Source organism: Balaenoptera ricei, chromosome 2 (assembly GCF_028023285.1).
Source record: "Balaenoptera ricei isolate mBalRic1 chromosome 2, mBalRic1.hap2, whole genome shotgun sequence".
Classification (NCBI taxonomy): domain Eukaryota; kingdom Metazoa; phylum Chordata; class Mammalia; order Artiodactyla; family Balaenopteridae; genus Balaenoptera; species Balaenoptera ricei.
The window spans coordinates 4353509-4364367 of NC_082640.1; the positions used below are offsets into that span (position 1 = coordinate 4353509).

Below are 10859 nucleotides of genomic sequence, written 5' to 3' on the forward strand. Positions count from 1 at the left end.
TCACTCCTGGGTAGACTGCCAAGATAAATATAGCCATAAGGAAACAGGGAACGATACGTAATTTTATTCCTAAAATACTCAGGTGTTACTCAGAAAAGAAAATGTGAGAAGAGCAAGAGAGCATTGTTTTAACTTGCTCTTGATAACAGGGGCACGAATCTACAGCCACAAGATTAAGAAGCACAGAGCCTGCCTTTACTCTCAAGGGGCTCAAAGTCTAGTGCAGGGGACAGGACACCGCCTCAGTCCCAGGGATGGATAGGGGTGCGATTGGACCTGATCGATGAGCTGCTGTCAACATCATGTAATAGTGCAAATGCCACTCAGGGCAGCTGTCACTGGACAGTACAGATGTGCCACCCAGCACTCACCACCGAGTCAGAAACAACGCCAAGACAGTAGTGACCACGTAACGGAGCAGAGCCCTATGGGGCCTTCCCAGGACAGAACCCCCCACCCCAAGTCCTCCGCCTGCCTCGTCTGTAGAAAAACTTGAGCCAAAGAATACGTTTCATCAGAGAAGTGAGAAAATGCAGATACAAAGGAAAACCGTCAAACAAAACAAAACAATAATAATTTAGTCATTAAACAAAGTCAAGGGCCTTTAGTTCCTCTTCAAGGGCTACGGATAATATTCTGAGTCATGTCCTGTGAGCTGTTGTGCAGATACTGAAACCCTCACCAGGTGGAAGAAGTTAACTACATGATGACCAGACCGTAGCCATGACATAAGCTGCCACAATGCCAAAGAAACGGGAACAAACCGATCCTGGAACTGAAGACTAACTGTACTTAAAACAATCAAGATGATGCTGGTCAGACCCCCCCATGACCAACTGCAAGACGACTGTCAGAACTGACTGTGCTATCCTGCATGAAGCCCCCTCCCTCTACCTACACACCCCGGAAACTCCCCTTGAAAAGCTCTTGCCCCCGATTGGCAATGGGGAGTTGGTTCTTTGGGACGTAAGTCCACCTTCTCCCCAGGATTGCTGGCTTCCTCAATAAAGCTATCTTTCCTTTTACCCAACACTTGTGTCTCAGTACTGGATTCTTGAGCAACAAGCAGTCGAACCTGAGTTTGGTAACAACCATATATACTGGTGTATGGCGACCTTGCACAGCTAAAAAGGGAATGAAAATAGTGATTTCATTGCTTCTAATACAGACTCCCCATTAGACACTGAATTTGAAGGCAGGAGCAGTGTGTACCAGCCACCTGTGTCCACCCCAGTCCCCTATCTGGGAACTCTGGACTGGACGTGTACAGCTCATGCAGTTATCACTGGAACCAAGAGTGTCACATATAACTTATCAAAAGGTCAAGCAGCCAGTCTACGGCAGAGATGGAATCCAAATCCAGGCTTTCCTGAGTTGAGTAGTTGTGACAGAGACCACATGACCAGCAGCACCTTAAACATCTCCTATCTGACCCTTTACAGAAAAAAACCTTCTGACCCCTGGACCAAGGCTTTGAGCTTGGGAGGATGAAATTAACATTGACGGAAATAAGAAAATGCAGAGAAGAAAGGGTTTGAAGGAAAAAAATGGGGAGCTCCATTTTAAACGTCAGAACTGATAGAGATGCCGTAAAAAGGAAGATGTGAGATACTAACACTAGGGAGAGAGGCCAAGGGCAGAGGTGCAGACTTAAAGTGATGATGAAGCAGTGAGAAGGACGAGATGGTAAAAGGAAAGATGGCAGTGGTTTAAAACTCGTTATGGACATGAAGCTCTCTATTCAAAAGGAGAACTTACATAGAAGTCCCAATATGTCAAACAAGAAAAAAAAAAAAAAGAGAGAGAGCTGCTTTGGCTGAATCTAGGAAGAATACACCAGAACTCAAGCTGCTTGGCAGCCCTCTGCCTCTGTAGCAGCTCCCAAGAATCCACCAGTTTGAAAACCAAAGGCATGCCTCCAACGATAAAAGCCAGAAGGTCAAGGATGGTGCATTTGGCTGGATGAACTTCCACACTTTGGTGGAGGGAAACAGTGGAAGAGATTGAAAAGGAACAACCAGAGAGGTAGTAGAAATAGGCTTATGTTGTAGCCAGGACCTGCCCGACAAAACTGAACTCAGTAGAGAAGAACAACCCTGAGACCAGTGTGAGAAAGAGCCAGCCAGCCTGCTGGGGGATGGGGGACCACCCAGAGGAGAAGGAGCCACCCAAGCTGACAGCTGCCAACCTACAGACACAGGCAAGAGGCCGTCCCAGATCAGCCAGTCACCAGCTCACCTGCCAGCTGGCCAGTGATCCATGGAAGAGCATCGTGACCTAAGCCACTAAACGGAGAGCAGTTTGTTCTGATGTAAAAGACAGTACAGGAGTTGATGCTGTACGTATTGTGTGATCATAACTGCTCTAGAGGATTTCAGAAAGCTTTGCTTTTTCCTCTTCTATCTTTCAAATTGGCTATCATGAACAGTAATCACTCAGTAAGTGTTGTCAGTACTGTGTTATTACTATTATTTTCAATTAACACTGGAGATGGGTGGAATTACAGCACCAGCGTATATGACTGTACCTACCCAGTGACGTTTATGAGTTACGCAGAAGCCTAACAGGTGCACAGGGCTTTCACATACTTTTGCTTTCTTACAGGTAGAAAAAAATGCAACCTAAGTTAATATGTATTTCAACAATAAATGAACTCACAATGTTGGAAATTAGACATATTTTGCCAGTTTTCTAGCTGTATGTGGAAGGTAGTTGCTATGAGCAAAAGAGGGCTGACGGTGTTTCAATGCAGAAATTAAGAGACAACATTAAAATCAACAATGGGAAAATAATTTGAGCCTAAAATATTTTCCAGAGAATGTCTCCCATACTTCATGTTTTTGGTGATGAGACCTCTCTACTGGATTTTATTTCTTACCAATTAAATGTGTTATTTTTCCCCCTATGTGTAGCCATCTAGTTTCAATACCTGCCACATGTTCTTGGGATTTTATCCAATAGTCTATTTTGTGGGTTTAAGAGAGTATGTGATACAGGCATATACACATACTTCTCTCCTACGCCCCACGTGATTTTCCCAGTAGGATTCATTTTTAAAAACATGTCTAATGTTTCTTGAATAAAAAATTCATCTTTGGGTTGAAGGTGAATAACCACATTCCTGTTTCTTCTTTCTTCTGAAAAGGCCAGGTAGGGGAATATTTCCAACTGGGTAGGATTCTCCCAGTGTCTAAGGCATTTATGGACTAAGGTAATATGAGAAACATTTCTTTCCTCTTTTATAGTATGTTTATTGATAAATGTGGGGAATAAAAACATGGTCAACTGAACAAATGCTTCCTCCTGAAAGTTTTTTTTTTTTTTAAAGTCTAAACCCATAGATGCAAAGAACAAAAAATGAGATGGGAGTAGACTAAAACGTAGGGTAGAGAAAACAATAGGCAGTGGCAATTCACAGAGTAGAAAGAGTGAGAACTAAAGTATCAAGAGACTGTGGACTCCTTTGGGGACACTGTTCAGATGAAAAGAAAAGCCACCCCCCACCACCACCCTATAAAAGACCAGCAGTCAAGAAGCTTCCGGTCAGCTTTATGTCATGCTCTTAATTATGAATGGATAACCCCAAATCAAACTTCTGAAGAAAGTCTCCAGATGCAAGAATAAAATCCAAATAAAAAGTTTAAAAAACACTGACAGTACAGAAAAATCTTTAAAAGATAATCTTAAGAGATATAAGAGAAAATACTATAGCCATGGAATAAGGACAAGAAGCTATAAAAGGGGAGATAAGAGGAAAGCTCTTGGGAATTAGACATTTTCAAAAATAAAAATTTCAATAGGTAGGTTAAAAGTGGAGAAGAACTCAGTTAGTAGAACAAAAAGACAGAGGGATAGTAGGGGAAAAAATGAGTAGAGAAGAAAACTCTAATCAGACACGTGAAAAACTGGAGAACCAGAAAAAAGAGGAAAGAACGGGGGAAGAAATTATCAAAAACAAATAAGTAGACAAATAAACAAATAACACACTTTCCAGAAGTAAGTGACTGGCCCTTCACACTGAACATTCACACGAAGAGCCGGGCACAAGAAATAATAAGCCTCACACCAAGGCGAAATTTCAAAATTCCAAGGAAAGAACAGTTCTCAGAATATTAGAGAAAATTATGTAGAAATCGAACTCAGAGACAGAATGACATGGGCAGTCACAACAGCAGTGCTGGATGCCAGAAGAAAACAAAACAATGCCTTTAAAATTCTGAAGAAAAACGCTTTTCATACATCAATACTATACCCAGCCAAACTAGTAATTAAATGTGAGGCTAGAATAAAGACATCTTCAAGTTGGTAAGGTCTCAGAAAAGTAACCTTCCTCTGGAAGCTTCCATGTTTTCTGGCTGCTGAGCCTTTCCTAATGTTAGCCATTACTCACATTACTTATCAGGCCTTCCCTCTTCTCCACTCCCCACTTTCTACTTTACAAGCTAAACTCCATCCTGGAAGGTATAGTTCGAAGCCATCACCACCTCCAGGAAAGATTTTCTGTTCCTGCCAGCAGGGGGCAGTCTATTCCTCTGGAGACTCACAGACCTCTTTACTCCCCTAAAATACTTCTCGTCTGCTTCTGATTAGTGTGATTTAAGGCCACGACTTTTCTCCCTAAACAAATACTAGAAGTTTTCTACAGCAAAATAGCTGCCTGTTTTTTTCTTGTGGCTCTGGTCTTGCAATGCCTTCCCTACTCCCAACTGTGACTAATACACTTTCTTCAATATAGTAGACATTTACTGATAAGAGAGCAATTGACTTAAAATTTAGCATTAATCCATTCTTCTAAGAATACCACTCCAAACCTATTTCATCTCTGCTCCAATGCCTTCCACAATCAGATTTCCCAACTCAGAGTCTCTGCACGTAGGGCAGGAAGGATCATTTTTGGGGAGTGAAAAGGAAAAGAAACAAAAAATTCTTTCAATTAAAAAAAAATGATCTTAGGACCCAGCAACATCCATGCAAAAATTTGTAAATGAATGTTTGTAAGAGCATTATCCACAATAGCTTAAAGATGGAAACAACCCAAATGTCCACCAACTGATAAGTGGGTAAATAAAATGTGATATATACATACAATGGAATATTACTCGACAAGGAAAAGGAATGGAGTACTGATACATGTTATAACAGGAATGAACATTGAAAACGTTATGTAAGTGAAAGCAGCCAATCACAACAGACCTCCTACTGCATGATTTCATTTACATGCAATAACCAGAACAGACAAATCTATAGAGACAGAAAGTTGAATAGTGGTTGCCTAGGGCTGAGGTGGGTGGGGAGAATGGACATGACCACTAATTTAGAACACGGGACTTCTTTAGGGGACAATGAAAATGTTCTAAAGTTGATTACAGTGATGGTTGCACCATGCTAAATATTCTAAAAATCACTGAATTATACACTTTATTTTTTAAAAAATATCTATTTATTTATTTATTTATTTAATTTTGTCTGCTCTTGGTCTTAATTGCTGCATGTGGGATCTTTTTTTTTTTTTTTTTTTTCAGTTGTGGCACGTGGGCTTCTTAGTTGTGGTATGCATGTGGGATCTATTTCCCCGACCAGGGATAGAACCTGGGTCCCCTGGATTGGGAGCACAGAGCCTTACCCACTCGACCATCAGGGAAGTCCCGAATTGTACACTTTAAATGAGTGAACTATGTCTCGATAAACCTATTCTAATAAAAAATGTGGGAATAAATTAAATTTCATCAATGAAATAATTTTATGATGAAATTTATGATGAAATTAAATTTCATCAATGTGGGAATAAATTAAATTCCTATATTATTTGTGTTTAAGACAATATTATTTGTGTTTAAGAGCACTAGCTTAAATAGGGCAGGCTTTGTAAAGTACGGCAAACCTGAACAAGATCAAAATGTGCATCTGGGATCAGAAAACACCAAGTTGAAAAACAAGGTCATATCAGTTACTTGCCTCAAAATAAATATTTAATCTGTTCACTGTAGAGCTTACTAGTTTAAGAGAAGTCATGATAAAGCAGTAGTGAAAACTACTGGGTTTTATGGGAATCACAGACGGCCTGGTTATATAACCTTACGTAGGTCACGAAATTTCAAAAGGTATTTTCTCTAGTTTCACTCCTTGCCAATCACCTTATTTCATGGGCGTATTCTTGGCAATTAATGGATAATATATTTCATATTTACAGAGTGTCAGGATCTGAAAGCACTGTTGAGGTTTATTCCAGGCATTTGCACACACTTAGGGCATGTGATCTTCAGGGTGGGTAAGTTAAAGCACCCACTTAGAAAGGCTTCCTGTTTGAGGGATGCAATCATAGTTACAAAACAAATGTAGAAGAGGTTTGAGTCTTCCAAAATGAATGGAAAAAGTGTTTGAAACTCTCTGAAAAGTAAATAATGATTTCATATATTTTTGAACTTTAAGGTTTCATTTTGAAATAGGTCCCACAAAGGCACAATGATATACTGGTGGAGGAAAGTAGATTAAAAATAGCCTAATGAATGACCCATCTACAATCCTTCTTTTGTATACCTTCTTCAAAGATATCAGAATTAAGAAATCAGACCTACCAAACCATGATTTTAACTAAAAGTAAACTTAAATCCGATTCTTTGTATCTTCTTTCAGAACATATTCCAATTCTCACTCACCCTAGTGTAACTCATTTGAATACATCAGAGGTTTAAGATATGGGCCTAATTTTAAAGAAGAAAAATGGATGTAGGTAAACTATTTTCATTAAACATACGATATAGCCCTTCAATTATTTTGCCTTTGTTTTCAATTCTCTTCATTTTCTTTCATCTTCTACTTCACTTGTAACTATAAGCTTTTTTAGTCTGTATGACAAATAACACGAATCTGGTTTGATTTAGGAATAATATTATGATCCACGCTGGGTTGAAAAATATTTAAAAGTTCTATGCAGCTGTGTCACTGAACTCAGAACTTATAGCAGTGAGAGACAAAAATGCACCAATCGGATAACTAAAGACTTTGTGGTTTGTGAAAAGCAAACCTACAAGATATTGGGTTGTATGATGATGTGATATGAGCCTGTGAAACTGTTTAATTTTGGTCTGTGAAAAAATCACATGAATAAACGAGTGCAAATAGAACACTCTTATTTCTGGAATACAGACTCTTATTTACTTTTCTTGACTTTTCTTTGCACCCAGGTGCAAAATATAGAGTGTAGAATTCAGATTCTAAATTGCAACTTATATTAGCTACACCGCAAACTTGGGGCAATTAACTTCACTAGTCATACATTCATTATTTAATTTCAACTTCATAATATTTCTATTGTAGTAAGAACATTTAACAAGAAATTTGCCCTCTTAACAATTTCTAAATGTAGAGCAGAGGATTGTGAACTGCAGGCACAGAGTTGTACAGGAGATCTCTAGGACTTATTCATCTTACATAACTGAAACTTTCTCTCCGGGGAATAGCGGCTCCCCATCTCCTCCTCTAGCCCCGGGCAACCTCCATCCTGCTCTCTGCTTCTAGGAGTTTGACTACTTAAGATACCTCGTATCAGTGGAATCATAAAGTGTCTGTCCTTCTGTGATCGGCTTATTTCACTTAGCATATGTCCTCCACTTTCATCCATATTGTCACAGCATAATGTTTGAAATGGTTCACTTGGGTAGAGCAGATTAGTTGGTGGCAACTGGGCCACACCTTGCTTTATAAGTTTCCTGCCTCTGCCCTTTATGAATCCTCTCGCAGGCAAGACTGTGTCACACTTGGAGATGACTTCCCTGCTCGCTGAGGTGAGAACATTGTTTTGATGTCCGGAAGTCCTGCTATTTTTTTTAAAAGTCAAGGTCTCCTGGCAGCTCCTCTGCAAACTACTATGGCAGCTGGGCTACAGGTCACATGCATATTACATAACGGCAGTCCATGCATTCAAACAAGCATCTCCAAGCCACGATTCCCATAGCAACACACAGAGATTTTACTCATCTCAGAGATGAAGCAGCCAGCAGAAGTATTCTAATGTTAGTTACCCTTGATTTTCTTTTTTTTTTTTTTTTTAGCAAGATCAACACAGCACTTTTTTCGAAGCAGTCATTTTTTCAAAAGAAAACCGATCAAAACTGTGTTAAAATATGTTCATTTAAAAGTTACCGAGTATCACACACACCAAGGCCCTTTGAACATGAACAACAGTCTATGCTTTAGAAATAGCTGCTATTTGAACGAATGCATGGGAAAAAGAATCCAAATCATGACCATTAGTGAAATGAAACAGTCTCAGCTGAATTCCGTACTTCTACGTTTCATATGTCTTTTCCAGTCCCCCCGCCTTCCATATATATGCACTTTATTATTGTGGGATGGAGAAGAAAGTGCTCCAAGGGAACAATTTTAATTAATAAAATCCTTTCTTGCTTTATTTTTGAAAAGCATAATGCAATCCATTTTTTTAAATATAAGAAAAATGTCATCATAAAACACCTAGGGAGTAAAATTTGGGAGAAAGATTGTTGTCTAAGAGAATAAACATTAGCTTGAAGAATGTTTGTTTTTCTGAGCAGAGAAATGGTTTCCTGAAAAAACTGAAGTAAAATCCTTTTGACATTAGAAGGAGTTTTTCCTCTTTGTATATTCAGGGATCCTTTTTGTGTGTCTAAATAAACCATCCACCCACAGAAACAAGTTGCTTGGATTATAAAACAACATAAAAGGCAAGACCACTCTTATATATCACACTGCCTTTCTCTGCCAAGGGAAGAAAGTACATTCCATTTCTTGTACCTCTTTTCCGCCAGAGAGACCACATGTGCACTTCAGGAGGAACTTCCACAGGTGGCCCATCACGGACCCAGCACGACATGCAAAGAGCCTGGCCGAGAACGGAGGGTTTTACCTTTGCTTTCTCCAGCTGGGCCTGGGCCTGTCGTCGTGCTTCTCTGCGCACCGTCTCCCGATCTTCCTCCAAAGAAACATCTGAATCGGACGGACGGCTGGTGTAGGAGTCTGCCGAACCCTGGAGAGGGAAATTGACCTTTTAAAAGAGATTGCATCTATGAGGTTTGCAATGGACACGTCTCACTGACACGGCAGTCAGTTTCCTCGACTGTGCTATCCATTCCTGAAAAGAGGAGAAAATAATCCACCTGGTGGCAAACCAGCTCCGCACATCACGCTCTGGTCTGCAGACCACGCAACTAGGAGAGCTGTGCCTTCCAAGTTACCATTCCTTCCCAAATCTTATGGGCCAGTTAGCGGCAGCCTTTCTGGAAGCCAGAACAAGTTCTCTGTATCATCAAACCAGCTCTGTGCTGCAGTGCAGCGTAGAGCACAGACGGGTTTCAAGGAGAGCTTCAAGAACAGTCTACAGCTACCGCAAGAATTTACAATTAGAAAGAAGACAGGCTAATAAAACATACAGGAAAGTCGAACGAGTTATCAACTTGAACCCTCTGAAATGTCACTACCATAGATGTCACCCGCTTTCGTCTTAAGCATCCTTTTGTACCTACCTCTGTATTCACCTGATGCCTTCTCTGACAAAACTGTAATGCAATACCCGCCAGCTTCCCTCAATCTTTAAGCAACACATTTTTTTTTCAGTCCCTTTAAACAGAGATTTCATCAAAGCTGTCTACAGAAAACACCTGCCCGGGAGAGCTCCTAGGGCGATAAATCACAGCATAGGAAAAGGAGCCCAGAGGATTAGAGGATTAGAGGACTCTCTCCGGCTCCCCTCTCCAGCAATCAACATATTACTCATCGCCGGCGCCCCGGACAAGCCTCACTGTACCAGCAGCAGAAACAACGACAAAATAACGTCTCCCCTCAACGAGAGCCCTGGAGCTTACACAGATGTCCGAATTCTTCAGCCTTCCTCCCTTGGCGCGTTTCAGAAGCCTGATCCAGGTGGCCTTCATCAGCCAGACAGCGCCCTTCTCGTCCGCAGCTGCAGCCCCGGGCACCGGTCCTCAGTGCGCGCTGAGCCCCGCAGAACCCCTTCTCTGTTCCCGTCCATGCTCTGGGCAAACCCCTCCTCTCCGTCCCTTTCTGCCTCCGGGGCTTTCACTTCCTACCCCGGAGGACTCCAGTCCAAGGAGATTCTTATTTTCCCATCCCAGCCAGTGGGGAGGGGAAACAAACACTCGAATGATTTCGATTGCTTTAAAGATAACACTTCAAGTGCATCCAAAGGCATCAACTCGTCCTAAACTTCATGCATCTTATTACCCTATTCTCTGCCCGACTCTTGGATCGTTAAAAGACATTAGTTGTAAGAGAGCCTTTAAAACACACACACACACACACACACACACACAAACCAACCTAGTGCAAAATGTATGCAGTGACATTTGCAAGTGCAAAGGTCAAGCCTTATCTTCAGAGATCTGGAGGGGGAGGGCGGAGGACGCGCTCACCGCACTGGGCATGCTCCGTGTGTAGCCTTTTTACGCAGACGCTCACATCACATGGTTAGTCTCTGTCAAATTGCCGTTTTGCATCCAAAGTGTAAACATCTGGAAAGGGCTTTTTACTTCTATAGTAACTGGCACCTGGAATGTTTGGCATGTTTTTATTTCAGATCAAAATTCTCTCAAAAAATAAAGTGTAATCTCTCTCTCCCTCTTTTTCTTTTTTTTTTCATTTAAGGATCACTTTCCATTAATCTGCTGCAGAAAGTATATCCTATGCCACTGGACAATTCGTAGATAATAAATATGATATACATTGATGGGCAACCGAAATCAAATGACGCTCATCCATCCTAATATCAAGCCGCTCTTGATGGCTCTTGATTTCCAAAACAAAATGTGAGAGATTTGCCCATTGAATTAGGACTTGAAAGTAATCACAGCGCTAGGCAATGCGTT

The 10859-nt window shown here is 40.9% G+C and overlaps 1 protein-coding gene across 2 annotated transcripts in view; it reads right to left on the reverse strand.

The window, feature by feature from the left end:
* CACNB2 (calcium voltage-gated channel auxiliary subunit beta 2) overlaps nucleotides 1-9908 on the reverse strand; it is a 146478-nt gene extending 136570 nt beyond the window's left edge. For both annotated transcript variants that reach the window (XM_059909959.1, XM_059909968.1), the window contains exons 1-2: nucleotides 9840-9908; nucleotides 8885-9004 (exon numbers count right to left, since the gene is read on the reverse strand). In XM_059909959.1, the coding sequence (XP_059765942.1) occupies nucleotides 8885-9004; nucleotides 9840-9908 (189 nt within the window). The remainder of the gene's footprint in view (nucleotides 1-8884; nucleotides 9005-9839) is intronic.
* Nucleotides 9909-10859: the final 951 nt, after the last annotated feature.